The sequence below is a fragment of the Chinchilla lanigera genome, unplaced genomic scaffold (assembly GCF_000276665.1).
Source record: "Chinchilla lanigera isolate Chin_1 unplaced genomic scaffold, ChiLan1.0 scaffold00087, whole genome shotgun sequence".
NCBI lineage: Eukaryota > Metazoa > Chordata > Mammalia > Rodentia > Chinchillidae > Chinchilla > Chinchilla lanigera.
In genome coordinates, this window is record NW_004955488.1 from 7894685 (window position 1) to 7913205 (window position 18521).

Here is an 18521-nt window from a genome sequence, read left to right on the forward strand (position 1 = left end):
AAAAAAAAAAAAAAAAAAGATTGGATGTCTCTGAGAAAACATGATGTTTCAAAGGAAACAGATCTCGTCCTTGCAGAGACAGGATTAAGTAAGTCTTTCCGAGGTACTTTACCACTGACTCAGAATCTTTCTCCCCAAGGTGAAAGAAATGTTCTTGAATGTTTAAGTGTAGACTGGGAAGATAAATTTGTCTGTCTCTTCTAATCTGACCTAGTACAGCTGTGGGACTGTGTGAGGACATTGTTAGATGTGCAGCTACAGCTTTTTTGGTAATATGAATGTAGCCAGCCACTTGATTTTGCCAGTAGCCCAACATTCATTCCAGTAAAAACAGTCCTACTATGCTGTGAATTTACCTTACTTTTGCTAACCTTGCCAGTTTGTTAGTGGAACTACAGAAATCTACAAAAATTGGGTTTTGTGTGTGTGCATAATAAAGCCCTTTTCCCAAAGTTGTGAGTTTGATGCATTTTCAGTTAGGAAGACTGTAGTGCCTTGAGTATGGTGTTTTCTCAAGGGATTTTTATGAAATTGAATTAATCAAACATAATGAGTAAGATCATGGTTTTGGAATAAAAATAGAACTTGTTTCAAATTGTAGAACTCCATTAAGTTAAGTGAGGTGCAGCAAATGACTTAACCTCACTGTAGTTTAGTTCTGTCTCTCTCTTCCTCTCTCTCTCTTTCTCCGCCCTTCTCTTCTCTCCTCCTCCCTCCTTCCCTCCCTCCTTTTCTCCGCTTTCTCTCTTTTTCTCTCTCTCCCACCCTGTCTCCTCTCTATTCTGTACTCCATCTTCTCTCTTTCCATCTCTTTCCAGGAAAAAAACCTACCTAACAGGGTTATGGGAGCAATAATGAAGTATTTCATGTATATAGAATTTGTACAATACCCAGCACAGCATAGGTGATTAATAACTGCACATAGTTACTATTTATTAATACTAATCTCTGCACTTATATTGATTAATTCAATTGCTACACTTGATTAATTTCCATAGTTTCTTCTGTATTTCTTCCAGTATTTGATGACAGTTTCTATCTGTGGTATATGGAAGGGTAAAGTGTAAATCTTAATACAACCTTCAGTCTTTTATTCCTTAGAGTATGTTTCAAGAATTTTCATATTGAATCATTCATATAATTGCAGAAAGCATAAAGTTATCTTTATTATAGCCCATGTGATTACTGCTTATCAGGAATCACTGACTTTATTAAAATGACAGTTTGATCACTGTTATTAAACAGTTTGATCACTCTGGGGGAGGCCTTGGGTTACTACATGCCAAAATAATGCCAGCACATAACAGTTAAACTATTTAGTTTGAAAGAATGAATAATAAATAAGTTACAAATAGATGCATAATTTAATATGTAGCTATTCAAGAACTAAATTAATTGAATATCTCATTGACAAAAAATTTCTCTGGGATTAGAAAAAGCCCACACACAAATGAGATACGCCGTTGAGCTACACTTATATTATTTAAACTGTAGTTGCTGAATCACTGAATGTTGAGGTAGTCAATAAGTAGGTATTAGATGTTTTTAAGATAATGAAATGCTTGTATTGAATTGCAATAATTTTTAAGAACATATTCAAAGCATACTCTAGTGTTCCCATTTGAATAAAGATAATAAATATAATAGCATACAATTAAAAGGAAAACAATTTTTGTATTCTCCCTTATACTTTATTGGCACTTACTTAGCCATTATTATAATGTGATCAGCATTTTTAGCAGTAGAGACCATATTAATTGTTTCTGAAAACCCTCTAGTGCTTTGTATCATCACTCAAATCAGAACAACTTCTTTTAATTAAGTGTCAAGAACTATTCCATGAAATTCTGCCAGGTTTTCTACTAGGCAGTAAGGTTAATTGACAATCTTTAATAGAGAATCTTAGAGAAATTCATATCATAATTAACATAATTTAAGATGCTGAGGATGCATGAATTATCCATAAATGGCATCTTTGCTCTTTAAGAGAAAATGCTCAGGAGCAGCAGTATCTTGCCTAAAAGATTCCCTCATTAGTGTGAATTAGTATTTCTGAATGTTGCTAATTAGCAAGCCTGAGAACAAACACAGTAAAAATCAACATCACTCATCAAGCGATTCCAATCAAAACCACAATGAAATATCACCTCTCTTCAGTGGGAATGGCTATCAGCAAAAAGAAAGAATATAACAAGTGTTGGTGAGAATGTGGACAAAGAGGAACTCATACACTTTGGATGGAAAGGCAAATTAGTACAGCCATTGTGGAACACAATAGAGACGGTCCTCAAAAGTTTAACAGCAAAACTGTCTTATGGTACAGCAAGCCCACTACAATCAATATGTAGAAAGATATTGGCACCCCTGTGTTCATTATAGAACTATTCACAGTGCTACAGGTAAGAGATTGGCCTAAGTATCCATCTCTGGATGAGTGGATAAAAATGTGGCATCCATATGCAATGAAAAGAGTATCTCTAGTGTAGTGGTATCATGCAAGAGTCACATACGCAATGTAATACTGTTCATCCATTCACAACAACATGAGTGAATCCGAGGACATTGCGTCAATTGAAGTGAGTCAGGCACAGAAAGATCTCACCCATGTGTGGAACAAAAAACACCGAACCAATAGAAAGAACAGAATACTGGCAGAGATGGGATGAGTGAGGGGAAAGGAGATTTGGGGAGAGATTCGTCAAAGAATACGTGATACAGCTAACTGGGAGAACCAATTCAACAGGTCTATTCACAGCAAGGTGACTGCAGTTGATGATTGCATATTGCACACTTGAAATATGCAAAGAGATGGGCTATAAGTGTTCTCACTACAAATATGATATTTATTAATTACCTAAACTTAACCATTCCTCAGTATATACATACTGTATACCCCTAAACCAGTAGTGTGAACCTATTGCCCATGTTATTTGTTTTTCTTTTAAGACAAAAGATGTCAGTGTGTGAGCTATTTTTTCTAAACTAAAACCTCAGTGTTCAAGTTTGTAATGTTGGCACTTTGCAATAAATAAGTAGGTTTGGGATTGCAGTTTGGGCACTAGTCTCTGAAAGGTTCACCATCCCTGCCCTAGATTTGAGCATGCTTCAGTGTGTCTACACACCAGAACATCATGTTGTACATGGTAAATGCACACAATGTCATCTGTTAGGTTTTTTAAAATAAATTAAAAATAACATATTAAAAAGATAAATAATATAAGCCCTGTATAAGAGAATAGGGTGACTTTCTATCTCAACTCTCCATTTCATTCCAGAAGCAACCATGTTCCATTTTTAGCCATTTCTTCTTATCCTTATGTACCTCCATGCTTTTCCTGTATGTGTATATTTCTACTTCCTGATTAATCAATTTTAACATTACACATTTAATCCCTACCCTTATAAATGAATATTTGGCTCTTTTTTCATTGCTGCTTCCCTTCTTCTGACGTTCTCATTTTTTTAAATCTAAGTTATTATATATATATATATTTTTTTTTTTTTGAGACAAGGTCCCACTAAATTTCCCAGGCTGACCTCAACTCCCACAGAACAAATTTTAGTAAGTCAAAATTTAATGTCCACATTATTTCTGTGTTATATTTCACTAGTTATTTCTTAAGTTTTGCCTTTCTTGTAGTAAATAAATAATCACTACCTTGCTTGTTGCTTTCAAAATTCTTTCCACATCTTCCATCTCAGTGAAGTTTTCCTCAAGGCCAGTTGCATCAGGGACTTGACGCATTCTGCTAGGACTTTTCTTGGAGAATACATGCTGAAAACATCCATCTTCCTTTTAGCCAAAGTGTCTATGCTCTAAGCTTGCTGTATGGCCGTTAGCTTTTGAATTCCCTCTTATTTTCCTAGGATCTCATATTTTTTTTGTCTTTCTAAGTGTCTCCACTATTTCACAGCATAAAGATCCAATTTTGGGGTCTGGAGATTTAGCTCAGGGGCACAGCACCTGCCTGGCAAGGGCGAGGTTGTGAGTTCAATTTCCGGTACCGGGGAAAAAAAAGTCCAATTTTTTTTCAGGGAAGATGATGGCAAGAAGCATGATACTGACAGCTGTCAGCATGACATACCTTTGTCCACATTCTTTCCACCGGAAATGAGCCCCTCAACAAACACACTGCAGCCCTGCAACCCCACACCTTCACCCTGCTGGCCCCTTGGTCTGTCATTCTCCTTACCCCTACGTCTTCCTCACTCTTGGTTTATGTTCCCATCTCAATGAAACACATCCCTCGGTGAATTCCTAAGAAAAAATGCATGAAAAGCAATTTTTAGAAACTTTGCAAGTCTAGAAATGCTTATTTCTGTTCTGGAATACTTCATTGATTTTAGGGGTAATTTCTTCCCTTTATTTTTCCTGTTCTATCTTTATAGAAATCTGTTACTTAGAGGTTGAACTTATAGACTGGCCCTGATTTTCTTTTCTCTCTCATTTGCTACCTGTCATTGCTGTACATTCTAGGCATTTTGGCCAATTCTACCATCCAAACCTCTTACTAAGATTTTCATTTCTGGCCTGGCGTGGTGGCACACGCCTGTAATCCCAGCACTTGGGAGGCTGAGGCAGGAAGATTGTTGTGAGTTCGAGACCAGCCTGGGCTACAAAGTGAGCTCAAGGCCAGCCTGAACTGCACAGCAAGAACCTGTCTCAAAAAAGACAAAAAAAAAAAAAAGATTTGCGTTCTGTTATCATTGCTAAGCCTTTCTGCTATTGTTGTTTACCTAGTGTTTCTTTATTTGAGCATCTCATTTTTGTTGCATAGATGTAATACCTTGCCTTACATCTGCAAAGATATTAATGACAGTGCATTGAGATTTTCTGTTCTTTGCTTTCTGTTTTCTTCTAGCTGCTTTTGATCTCTGTTTTTGTATTGGAAGATCTCTTTCAGTATTTAGGGATCTTTGCGAACAAAACGATATTTAGTGAACTTTGGTGTTTCTTTGTAATGAAGTGTGGTAGGCCAGAGGGATGACTGGACTTTCTGACCATATTATTGATGGATCAACTTTGATCCTCAGTCTAGGTTGAGCAGTCAGCCATTTCTTAGAGGATTTCTGGCATTAGTATCATTAGCTTGTTTTTTCTGGGACTTTTCAGATTCCTCAAGAATATCTTATTCAAACTTCTACTTGGAGTGTAAAAGCCTGGCTGCTCTTGCTACAGCAGTGAACAGGAGTTGCTGAGTCTTCAGCATTTAGTCCGCATATGCTCACTTTTTCCCTAGCTTTGGTTTAGTGCCTGTCCTCTGACTGTGCCTGATGACTCCTCATTGAGATTCCCAGCCTCTCCTAGAAAAGGTGAGGCCTGTATGGCCAACCCTCTGGGGCAGAGGATGCACAACCTTCCTTGCTGTACTTATTCCCCCTTTCCCATGGATCTGCTGGTACCTAATGCTGCTGATGCCTGAACTTCTGAGTTTTCTAAAATATAAATGTCATCAGTTCTCAGTTTTCCCTATTGTTGGTATAGGGTTTTTCTCTCTGCTTTCCACTAATCAGTTACCTAACTAATCTATCTGCTTCCCACTTCCAAATCTGTGTTGTTGCTGCCTCATCTCCTATTCTCTCCTTTTTTGAGTTTATGTCTTTTTTCAAGAATCTCATTAGTATATTTTATTGGATTTTTCAGAGGAAGCAAGATTAGACATGTATTCGATCTACCATCTTAACCCGGAAGGGGACTGTTGTCTTGATGTGTGTGTGCACGCATCTTTGCTTGTGTGTGCCAAATCACAAAATAAAAGCTATTTCCTAGTATAGATGGAAGTCAAAAGAGTTTGAAAACTACCGTTAAGCCAAGGCACCCAAAGTAATCAAGTTCACTCAAAGGTTAACCGTATTTTCTCTTTCATATGAAAGTTTCCCATAGATCTGAGGGTTCTAAAGATGTGCAGGAATGTGACATTCACAGGAATTCTAGATCTAACTCTTTTTGAAAGTTAAGAAATAGATAAATTGCACTTCCTTGCACAGTGTATTTGAATGTGCCTCTTCATTTCTGTCTTGGGCAATATGGCTGTTTATTCTGAACCTCAAATTTTCTGTTCCTTGTCAAGAGTGTTATACATACACACACACACACATACACACACGCAGCTAAGTCATACAATTTCAATCAGTCTGTAAACTTCAATTATGCTGACAACATTTGCTATTTAAACTTCTATTTTGGTAAAAAAAAAAAAAAAAAACTATATGGCAAACTGGAATTACCTGTTCAAAATATTAAAATTAGCTCTCACTTAGAGTATTACTTTCAAATTTTTCTTTTTCATTGCACTTGGAGGATGCTGTCCAGGAATTTTAACAACATAGATCATATCTATTATGACAAAGATCCAAAGTGGCTTTAATTTTGCTGTAGCAAATAATCAATAGCAGTTTTTTTGTTTTATTCATCAGTATCTCCTGTGTACACTCTAAACTTTTCCAGAACATGTATAACATACAAATATATGTCTCTATAGATATACACAAATCTGTAAGATAGCGTTGTGATTCTGCGACATTTTTTCTTTTACTTTTTAGGAGTACACGCTTAAATATGTTGTTGTAAATCACTTTTAAATAATCAGTCAACCATAAAATACTGTAAAATGTTAACAGGTGAATGTAATTAGTGGGTATGTGAACAATCACTTTACTGGTCTTCAATTATTTCTTGCATTTTTTAAAAGATCACAAATAAAAGCAGAAAAATTTTCAAAAGAATGTTGCTTTAAAATCTCAAAAAGTCATTGTATTTGAAACTAATATATACCACAGTTAAGAGTACTTGGACTTTTTGAATAAAAAACATTTTCTATCAGCTTTGGGGAAATTTTTTAAAAATGTTTTGTCGCTTTAATTCTATATTCTAGGAAAACAGTTTGGGGAAATACATGCATGAATGCATGAAAATTTCATTATAGCATTATCTTTCATTTTTATAGGAATTCAGTGAAATGATTTCCTAACTTCTAATAAAATTCAGAACTGAGTAAATAATGGTCACGACTGAAATTTCATGGTTTGTTCCTCCTGTGTCAACATGTAAGGTACTAAAATCAAAGCCACTTTTAGGAAAAGACTTAGGAGTTCAATATTCAAAAGTGACGTGTGAAATAACCCTATGTCTCCCTGTAATACATTTACATTACATTGTCTTTAGAGTTCCATTGTCCCTGAAGAGAAAAATAAGTGTGGATTGACTTCTTTGTTACATTAATATGAATAATGTAGATAGCTCGTGTGAAAGAGAGACATCCCTCTTGTTTTTCCTTCTGGCATTAAAATTCCTCTATTATTTACTAATTATAAATTTATAAACCAACATTTTAAAGAGGGCCTGAAGGTTGCATTTCTATCTTAAAATCCAGGTATAGGATACAATATTCATTCAGACAACAGCAGTCATTCATTTTTATATACTAAATGTCTTTTGCCTCTTCAATAGTTTCATGGTTAAATGCAGGGAAAATTTACTTCAAAGTCTTACAAAAATGAAACACTGGAGGATAACATGAGTTTTTTCACAGTAGGATTTTGAATTATATCTAATTACTGAAGGTCTTACACACACACACACACACACACACACACACACACATAGTGTACATGACAATAAGGCCAAAATCGTGAGCTTGCCTACATGGATGAGAACATTTGGTCTTGCCTCATGGATCCCGCTTTCTACCAAGGGCAAGGCTCATTAGCAATCCAGTAAAGCTGTAATCCGTGTCCTAAAATGTCTGTCAACACAGTGCAGAAGAAAGGACTAGGCCAGTCTCAGGCTCACAAGGCACTTAACAGAGACTCAGGCTCCTGTTGCCCTCCATCCCTCATCCTCTTTGCTCGGGATAACACAAAATGAAATGAATTGCTAGACTGTAGAATGCAATTCTACTTTGCAAAATGACACAGAAGCTACATGGATGCTGAGATTTGAACCCTTCATTCTAAGGAATGTGGTGTTCTCATTTCTGGGTGCCTTTTGCTGTTGGTACCCCATGCCTATTTTACCTGATCTCTGTAACTCAGCACCCAGACATCACCAACCACACAGAAAAGGAAGGAAAGGAGGGGAGGGTGGTGACACACAGACCATGCCTCTCTGGACAAGCACTCAAGCAGCCTAGACTGTGGAAGCTGTTGGCCATTTGGTGCAGCCGGGGCATGAGTGGATAAACCACAGTAAATATGGCTGAGCATGCGCTTTTGAGCTATCAGAATAAATTTCTCTCACATGGCAACCAGTGAGGTTTAACTTTAAATCTGTGCTAAAAAATTAACTTTGACATCAAGCATCAGCTGATGCAAAGAAAGAGCCTAGAAGGGAAAGTGCCAAAATTTAATGGGATTTGCCTCAGAATGTTAGAACCACAGACACATTTTTTCTCATTCTGTGTAATTTAATTAAAAAGTCAGGGGGGAGGATAAGGAGAGGTTGGTCAACAAGCACAATGTTAGAGTTGCCCAGAGAAAGAAGTCCTGATACCCTGAGGCACAGTCAGTTTACATTAATGCGCTAGGCACCTCCAAAGGGTCAGAAGAGATTCTAAAATGTGCTTACCAAAAAACAAAAAGATAAGAGTTTCAGGCTAGGATATGCTAATTACCCCATCTATAGATGAATCAAAGCAGCACATTGTGCCTTGCAAAAATACACAGGTTTTATGTGGTCCATTCAAATAGAAAATGCATAAAAACAAAACTCTTCAAAAGACTCAAAGCATGTATTATACTGAGGGGAAACCATGTTAAAATAAAATGTGTTGGAAAGGAGAAATATCTAGGACAAAGGACAGATCCTCTTGTGTATTTTCCACATTCCTTATTCCTGCCTTGGGGACCCAGTGTGTCTCTTGGTAACTTCACAGCATCCACTACAGAACAGAAAAAAGAAAGGCCTGGCCCAGGACAGAGTGAAAGGCCACTCTGCTTCTGCATCAGGGCCCAAGCAGTGACTCTAAACTCCAGCTGGATTAAGGGAATCATCCTTGGACTAGCGCATGTCTAAAATGAAACTTCTAAATTTAGGAAGATATTTAAGATACTGAAATATGATAGTTGGGGGCACAATTGAAATACAACCAGCAGCAGAAGAAAATAGATTACAATTCATGACAGGATGTAATGTTTTAATTATCACCACCACTAATAGTGGCCGTTTTAAGGGGTGTTCCGCATAACATAAGGAAATAAAATCATGGCATGCTTCTTTTAAATTCATAAAATAAAAATAAATTATGAACTTTTATCCCTCACATCCTTACTGTATGAAACATATCACAGTGCTGGTTGTTTTTAAGTTTTGGAATCTTGGAAGATTTTCTCTTCACTCTAATTGTTTTTCAATTTTTTGAATACTTCATGTTAAAAAATATTTTAAGTAGGGGTTAAGGGTATAGTAAATATATATTTAGCATTCATGAGCTCTGGGTTCAATCCCCAAAAAACACACATTTTTTTTAAGGTGGAAAAAATCCTTGTATTCTTTAAGTAATTTAGAAGATAATTTATAATCTCATACCCTAGTATAACTAATTTCATTTTTACACATTCTAGCCATTTTTCTTTTCTCTTGTCATTGACGTGGTGAACAAGAGTATTTAGCTTATGCTTTTTTATTTAGCAGCATGTTGAAAAATGTCTTCATATTATTACACAATATTCATAATTATATTTTTCATAGCTACATAGTTCACTTCCATGATCCGATACTAATATGATCATTTATACTTTGGGACACTGAAACTTATATAACTATTTCTGTATGGTAGGCAATAATACAATAAACATTATTGCATTAGGCTTTCTTTTTGGAGTTGTTTTGCAATGAAAACTTCTCTGGAACAAAATTATAAAACTTCTGAGTATAAATTTTCCAGTTTTTTATTACTATAAAAATTTATTCTGCTTTATATGATCACAAGTAGTGAGTGACAAAGTGTACCAAATTCCTCTCAACAATTTATTACTCACTACTATGCTTTTATAAATTACAAAGTTATAAGTCCATATTTTTATGAATGGATTTTTATCAGTAGTAATATTAAACACAGGTCTTTTTCAGGAGAGTATAATTGTTTTCTTTGCAGTCTTGGGGATCAAATCCAGGGCTTGCAGGGAAGCACTACACCACTGAGCTAGAGCCCCAGCCCTCATAGTCTCCCTTGACTGACGTGCTTGTGCATTCATATTTTGGGTCATAGTTCATTCACATAAGCTCCTTATCATTATAAATATTAAGCCTCTGGAGACCTTTTTAAAAAATTGAGCTATCTGAATTCCAGCCTTCACTTTCCAGTGTGGGTCCTGAGAGCATCCTGGTGCTGGCATTTTCTAACACTCCCCATGTGTTTCCAATGTTGACCACAGTTGAAACCCATTGCTAGCAGTTCAAGAAGTGCTGAAAAAGCCAGGCGTGACGGCACCTGTCTGTAGATTCACTGGCTAACAAGGCTGAAGTGATTTCTTGAGTTGAGGAGCTGGGATCCCCATTTCCAAACCAGAGAGATGGAGAGGGAGGGAGGGAGAGAGACAGAGAGAGAGGGGAGGGGGGAGAGACAGACAGACAGACAGAGACAGAGACGGAGAGACAGAGAGAGAGACAGAGAGACAGAGATCAAAGGAATCTAATCATTAAGAGGAGCGGTCCCAGAGGGAAAAAAACTAGAGACTACCTGTCTTCCATAAATACCTGCATCTTAATGACAAAGTTTTACAAGAAAAACAAAAAAAAGAAAAATGGTTTTTGGACGTAGCACAAGTTTCGCAGATATTTTCTTTTCCATCTTCTTCCCTCACCACCTAAGGGCGAAACGTTTTTTTTCCCAAACTCTCTGAAAAGTAGCAATTTTATTAAGTGGCTTTCCAAATTTCTGTTTAGATTTTCCAAAATTTAGGAAAACAATATATTTGAAAACAAGTCAAGAACACTACTCATTAAGAAACGGGACTGCGGGTGTAGCTCAGAGGTCAAGTGCTTGCCTAGCCTGTCAGGGTCCAGGGTTACATCTTTGATCCCGCCCATGCACGCACATGCACGCACGCACACACGCCCACACACGCACGCACGAACGAAACAGAAAAGGATTGGTAGAGACAAAGAGCTGCGTTTCTATGCTTCTTTCCTCCCCTGCCCCATGCATGGACCTTGAGCAAGGGTGGGTGCAGCAGAAAGATGCTGGAAAGGGAGCAGGACCTTAGAAAGTTTCTTGCTCTGCTGGCATCTTGCCCTTTGTGGCTAGCTGTTGTGCAGTCTGGTGCTGATATGAGCTTATGTTCCCATAGCCCGCATCTCCCAGACTGCCACCACAGAGACCCAGAAGTGGAGGCGGAGACAGCTGAAAATTTAGCCACGCCCAGGTGGGGCATTCAGAGAGAGTTTGAAGTCACCAGGAATCATAAAAGAGGCATTTAGTGTGGCATCAACCTCACGGAAAAGAAAATTGACATCTCAAGATATTTATGAAGCAAAATTAAATAAATAAGATCCCCATTTTATGTGGCGAATAAATAGCCCTAATTCATCTTCTACCTCAATACATACCAGCAAAGACATATTTCCTATTCATTTGCTCTAATGAAACCTGCGTGCGTGCACGCATACACACACACACACACACACACACACACACACACAAGCACACACACACCAGGACTGTTTCATTCATACCTGGAATATTTAACTTGGAAAGTGCTATAAAAACTGCCCATTAAGATGCTTTGGGGGATAATGTAGTTAGCGTTCGTATCCTGTCCCATCCTCTGTCCAGCCCTGTTCCAGAGCAGAATGGACAGATTGAGTCTGTTTGGGAGGGAACAGGTTGGGGTTAAAGGACTACAGCATCAAGCGAGGAAGTAATTGCTTTGGATCCTTGAGATCTTCCCAGCTCTGCTTACACTCAGTGGTGGACATTAATTTCATTGTCTTCACTTTGGTGCTGTTGTGACAATACACACCTGGTGAAAAAATAGTCTTGCATTAGCTTCACAATCAAAGACCTACATTCTATGCTTTTTTTTTTTTTTTTTTTTTTTTTTTTTAGAGACAGAATCTCGCTATGCAGTTCAGGCTGGCCTTGAGCTCAATTTGTAGCCCAGGGTGGTCTCAAACTCACAAAGATCCTCCTACCTCAGCCTCTCAAGTGCTGGGATTACAGGTGTGCAACACAATGCCCGGCCATTTTATGCTTTTTAACTGCTTGATCTTTACCTTCCTATTAGGTTACTTGCACTGTTTTCAAACAGAGAGGTCATCAATATAGGCATTGCAAGATCTGCCTTCTGGGTCAGCACTCCAGGGCTCCCCTGTTTCTTGAGATATAAAATGGAACTGCTAGAGGTGCTTCTTACTAGGATTCAGACGCAGGAAGGAAGTAACAGGCCTCTATTTTGAAGGACAGCATGAGCTGTCTACTAGGGTCTATACTGGGAATCCTGCTAACGTGTGTACTGTACACAGTATTTCTTCTGAGTGGCTGACATGTGGGCATCTCAGAGCCCAGGTAATGGCAGGTGATGGCCTCAGCTCTGCCCGCCACCCAGCCTGTATGTGAGCCCTCCTCTGCCTGTCTTCCTCTTGGGTCCCTCACACACTCTCCTGGAAGTTCAGGTACAAGCATTTCCAGGGATCCTTTGGGGTGTGGACTGCCTCTGCACGTGGCTGCGGTGACCACACTGCCCTACTGTGGATTGTCCGTCAGTGCTGGGAAGCTCACCCCTGCTGGGTACACATGGCCATCTGAAGGAAAGCGGAATGCAGGTGATAGGAGGCCAGACGCCAGCAAAAGAGACAAGCAGGACAAATTCAGAAGGGGCCAGAGGTGAAACTCAAAGTCAAGCAGCTGCAGAACCCAACCGCGTGGGTTTAAATTTCGGGTTCTGTCACTTCCTCTCATGCCGCACGGGCTTAAATTCTGGTTCTGTCACTTCCTTTCCATGGGTTCTTGACCAGTTTTCTTGGCTTCCTGTGCCTCACTTCTGCAATCTGTAAAACAGGGTGTAATAATAGTGCATAACTCATGGGGTTTTCTAGCAATTAATGGAAGTTCTTGGCACATAATTAGAGTTCTTTAAAAAGTCCCTACTACTATTATTGTCTTGGAGTGAAGAATTGGATATCATGAAGAGGTTTCCCCAAATGTGTTAGTTTCTTGCTTACCACAAATTGGGTGACTTAACAGGAACACATTGTCTCAGAGCTCAGCAGTCCAGAAGTTCAAAATCAAGGTATTCTCAGGGTTGGTTCCTTCTAGAGACTGGAAGAAAAACCATCCTTAGTTTCTTGGGGTGTCAGCAATCCTTAGTTTCCCTTGGCTTGTAAATACAACACTCCATTCCCTGCATCCATATCCCCTGGTCTTCTCCTTTTCTATCCCTTATAAAGACAATTTTGTGGCATTTAGGGTCCATGCTATCATACTGGTGATTGACTTTCAACGTATGAATTCAGTGAGATAAATTGAGACAGTTGTTCAATTACCAGCATTATTGTGAGTGGATAGTTCCATCTCTCCACCTTACTAGGCTTGAGGGCAAACAGACCAAAGGGACCAAGATTAAGAATTGAGAATATACATCTTTACATCTGATCATATCCCCTCTCATCACCTCTACTCCAGCAGAGCAAATGTTGCTGGAATTAAGTAGTTCACCACTTGCATACTTCTAAATGCAAGCACTGCCTCAACAGAAGACTCTTCAATAGCATGTTGGACTTTGAATCTAACATGGACAGCTGTAGAGAAGTCCCTTCATTTCATGACTCAGAAAATGGATACTGCACAGAGAAAGCTATGCAAAGAGCCACTAGTCCTGTTGCGTATGTCACCATGTAAGAATAGTGGGTAGAGGCCATGTAACCTGTCTCTCATGAGTGCATTTTTATGACCTTAGCTTGGTTTTTGAGGATCTCAATATTTTTCATACTAAGGTAATACATGTTTATTGTAGAAATTTTAGAAAATATAACCAAATTTTTTTAAAAAATCATTAATTCCAAATAGACAGATTTTTAACACTACATTGTGACATGTTCCCAGTCATTAGTCTTCAACACCATTTTTAACAGCCATCTAATGTTCCATTGTATAAACCTCCCAATATTCATTTAATCTATCTCCCCTTATAGGAATTTTAACTTGCTTTTAACATTTTATTGCTAGAAAAAGTGCAAAGATACCAATTTATTTCATGTTAATTTTATTGGGCTGGGGATATAGCTCAGTGGCACAAGCACCTGCCTGGCAAGAGCAAGGTCCTGAGTTCTATCCCTGGTACCACAAAAAAAAAAAATGCTAATTTTATAAATTCTTGATATGTAGTATTTATTGCAATCCTGTCCCTTTTCCAAATGTGGCAATGAGTGCTGGAGTACCTTAGCTTTGTTTCTGAGAAACCCACTTCTTATCCAGTCTGAAAATCTGCTCTCAGCTTGGAGAGATTGTCTTAAGCAAGTTCTCCCCTGGACCACCACCACCTGTGTCCAGTAACTAATAAATAGGCAGCTTTCTTAAGTCAGGCTGCTTGGCTCAAGGCATAGGGCTAATGAGGTCAATGTCACAGGACTTGAGTTCTCCATGCACAGGGCAGTTAAGTAAGTGTCCAAAGACTCTTTCCCTACCTCAAAACATCTGCTACTTAAGCTTGGCTATTAGTTTCCAAAGAAATGGGCAAAAGAACATGGGCAGATCAAAACAAATCCCTCACCACTGTCTTCCCCATGGAAAACAGCTCAAAGAAGACTTCATGTGCAGCACATAAGACTGGAGAGATTGTAGAGAAAGGAGAGAAAAGACTATTGGGGAAACAACTGGGTGACTTGGTGTGTGCCTTGGCTGAGGTGCTCAGTCTGTGAATACCCCGCTGTCCCCGTGTGACTCAAACTCGGCAGCGTGGTTTCAGTTGCTCCTGCTGGTGTTAATGGGTGTTTTCCTTGCAGCTGACACAGCGCTTGGCACTGAGGATGTCTATGATGAGAAGGGATGCCAGTGCGACGTATCAGTAGAAGACCTCACCCCACCACTTAAAACTGTCATCCGAGCCATCAGGTTAGTGGAAACTCGAGCAAAATGATTCGGGATGTGCCTCGGATTATCTGGAGGTAGTGTTACCAAATTCTTTTTGCAGCTGGTGAATCATATGGAATAAGTCCTTTCCCTTTTTCTATTCATCCACATGCCTATCAAATGATGAAGCAATTTGTCTTCATACCACAACACATTGTATTCAACACAGAATATCTTCTAAACGATAGGATTTGCAAAGTCACGCAATACTGGAGGCATGACATGAGATTTGGCATGCTGTGTATGTTCATTATTTTAAGGACATTTAGTTTATTGATGCAATTAGATTTTTTAAATTAATTTTATGCTGCTGCTGCAATATATATTCTGTATTTTTTATTAAAGAAAAACCCCTTCAGGTTAACTTCAAACAGGCTAAACACTCTATAGCAACTTGGTCCTGTCTCCTGAAGTGTAATTACTAATGGTCGACCTTACTGTGCTTCCTCAATTGATAGCGGAGGCCTAAGAGAATACCCAAGACAGTTAAATTCATATTTCCAGCATCCTCTCCCTAATTCATAAAAAGAAATTCAAGATTTGGCATGATCAACCCACCCACTTTAATTGATTTGGGAAAATTTACATCTGTTATGGAACAAGGAGTGATTTTATTGCAAATAAAAAAAATAAAACCTCATCTGATTTTTTTTTAACACTTTCTGCCTCTTGTCAAAAAACTACAGGAAGGCTTAAAATGTCCAAACTAACTTAACTGTTCAGATTCTTAATCTAACTTCAGCTGTCAGTTACTTCATTTAGTCAGTCACTTGGCATTGTGTTAGACATGGCATTATTTCATGGTTGGGAGTCACTAGGAAATCAGAAATGAGTTAAAAGATTTAGATAAATGGAGGGGGATGATAGAGTGAAAATATGTGTACTCTAGAATGTGCTTAAACTCTCTGTAACAACAACCTAAGATGTTAGCTAAAGCCTAGTTCCCTCCCAATGGAATATCAAGTAGCAAACCTTCCAAGGGGGAAGATCATAACATCTTCCTTGATCCTTCCTCTTAGATTAGGCCCTTTCTCTCATGATAATTGTTAACAACACTCCCTGTTCTGCTCAAGTATCCCAGTTTGAACAGCCAACTGTATGGCCACCGTGCCTCTGAGGAATCTAGCAGCCTTGGGTGATGCTTAAGCCCAGAAATGCAGAACATGTAGTGAAACGACACCTGAAGCTTTCCATGAAAGGGATGGAGAGGATCTAGAAATGTAGTGTCCAAGACAGTAGCCACTGCTCTCCTGGGGCTATTTAAATTTGAGTTAATTAAATGGAATCCAGGGGCTGGGGATTTAGCTCAGTGGCAAAAAGCGCCTGCCTGGCAAGTGCAAGGTCGTGAGTTTGGTTCCCGGTACCGGAGAAAAACCAAAAAAAAAAAAAAAAAAAAAAAAAAGAAATGGAATCCAATTTAAAAATCAGTTATCAATCACACGATCCACATTTGAAATGATCAACAGCCAGAGGTGGCCAGTGGCTACCACACTGAATAAAGAAAAAAGAGCATTTCTGCCAATACAAAATGTGATAGTGAACATTTCCACTCTAAAAGTCACCTTGAGATTCTTTGCATACATTGATTATATCCACCAAAGACCCCAAAGTGAAGGTAGGGCAATTCAACCTGCAAATTAATCTGACTTGCAACAAATATGGAAAATCTTATCTAGCAGAAGCAGATTATGTTTCCTAAAAGTCGTATTTAACTCAGTTTGTGTCATTTCCCAAGACTCTGAAGCTTTCTGCTTTTGCTTCACAGCCTATAAAAAGTATTGTAAGTTGCAAGAAAGAAATTGGACTAGGTTTATTCTGCTAGCTAAGCAGTTTACAACGGTTTAAGATTTATTCTGCAGCATGTTCTTGAAACCTGACTGAGTTTTGCAAAGTCCTCTGCAGTCCCCTCGCTTCTCAGAATTCTTTCTCTGTCCTTATTTTTAACTGAACTTTATTATTTACCTCTCTGTCCTTTTTGTGGATTCTAAATCTTTCTGTGCACTACTTTGTGACATTTTCAAGGGATCATTTTTCTCCCTGTATCCTGATTCTGCTTAGTGGGCCTTTTTTTAAAAAATCACTTCCAATTTCCATTGAAAATTACTGATTTCTATGAAATCATGATATCTACACAAAATAGTTTAATAACTTCATTGCAAATCTTTCACAGATAGTAATTCTTAATTTCAAAGGTACAGGATTAAAAGACCAACCAATACAACTAGCAGTTCTGAAAAGTTTAAGGTTTAAGTCCCTCAATCTTAAGCAGAAACATCCTCAATATATAAATAAATGCAACATCAGTTGATTAAAAAGCTTTTTGCACAATATGCCCATGAATTTAATTCACCGGAGGTGGTATTTTGTACATATATTACTGATTTCAAGTGTGAATCATCTATTGTTGACCTCTGAGACAGCAACTTATTTTGACATATTCCTTGTTAATTTGGCGGTGAGGGGGGCGGTGTTAGAATATTTAATATAAATATTTGACTGAGCCTTTTGTATCCCAGTAGCTCTTGCAATAATACCTTCTCATTAGAGCCAAAATAATACTAAAATGTAGAACAGAAAATATGTATTTCATTGCAAAGATGACAGCAAGGCAAAAAACATTACCACATTCAGAAAGATTAAAATAAAAATTCTCATTTTCAGTTATTAACATTTATTAAGCATCTGTAATTTTCTATTTACTTTTGAGAGTGAAAATTTTCAATGAGGTAACTAAGACCACTCTCACTTTGTCTGGAGTTGATTACCCAAATGCACTTTCAGACTTTTTCCTTAATTAATGTTGTCATTTTTTAAAGTACCTGGTGAACAATGGCTATTCTTAGACTATTTCCAAAATATGTCTTTCACTCAGAGGAAAACTTAGCTTTGAATATTTCCTTTAAGATTATCACAGATTCCTCTCAAACTCCCATTTCATGGAAATGCACCCATTTTCTAGAAGTATGTTTTCAAACTCACCCTTGGGGGTGGAGAGTGCTAAAATAGCTCAGAGCTGATCAGTGAGCAAGAACTCCTGCTGACCTCTGAAGTCTGCCGAGGTGGCTCCTCTGCCCCAGAGCCCCTGCCTTGTATTCCCTCTGAACATGCACGGAACCCTTCTCAACCCTTCCCTAAATCACGGTCTGCCCTCTGAATCCTGCCCAAATCCTGCTCCGTGCTTCAGACAAGAATGCTCCACAAGTGAAAAAGAGGCATATGTTTGCCATTGTAGGCATTTTCTTAAATTTACAAGCCGTTTAATCATCCCCATTTCTTAATTTTCCTGGTAGTATCTGTACTATTTTAGCAAAAGTGATGAGTCTTGGTTTTCCAGTCACTATCAAGACATCCTTGACAGCCAAGTCCGAAACATAGTACAATAGAGGAGGAACAGTGTATAGATCATTCAGCACACATTTTTAAGACCGGCTAATATCTTCTCTGGAATATTCT

At 38.3% G+C, this 18521-nt stretch overlaps 1 protein-coding gene and 1 long non-coding RNA gene across 4 annotated transcripts in view; one reads left to right on the plus strand and one right to left on the minus strand.

Annotated features, from left to right (window-relative positions):
• Positions 1-18521, plus strand: part of Kcnq5 (potassium channel, voltage gated KQT-like subfamily Q, member 5) — a gene marked incomplete at its 5' end in the record, with an annotated part of 521894 nt that overhangs the window by 488052 nt on the left and 15321 nt on the right. For all 3 annotated transcript variants that reach the window (XM_005404480.2, XM_013504414.1, XM_013504415.1), the window contains 1 exon segment: positions 14942-15050. In XM_005404480.2, coding sequence (XP_005404537.2) covers positions 14942-15050 — 109 coding nt within the window.
• On the minus strand, positions 9425-13257 carry LOC106146636. Its single transcript, XR_001231165.1, has 3 exons — positions 13163-13257; positions 12720-12988; positions 9425-11961 (listed from the first exon to the last, which is right to left on the minus strand). It is a non-coding gene; the product is annotated as an uncharacterized LOC106146636 (long non-coding RNA).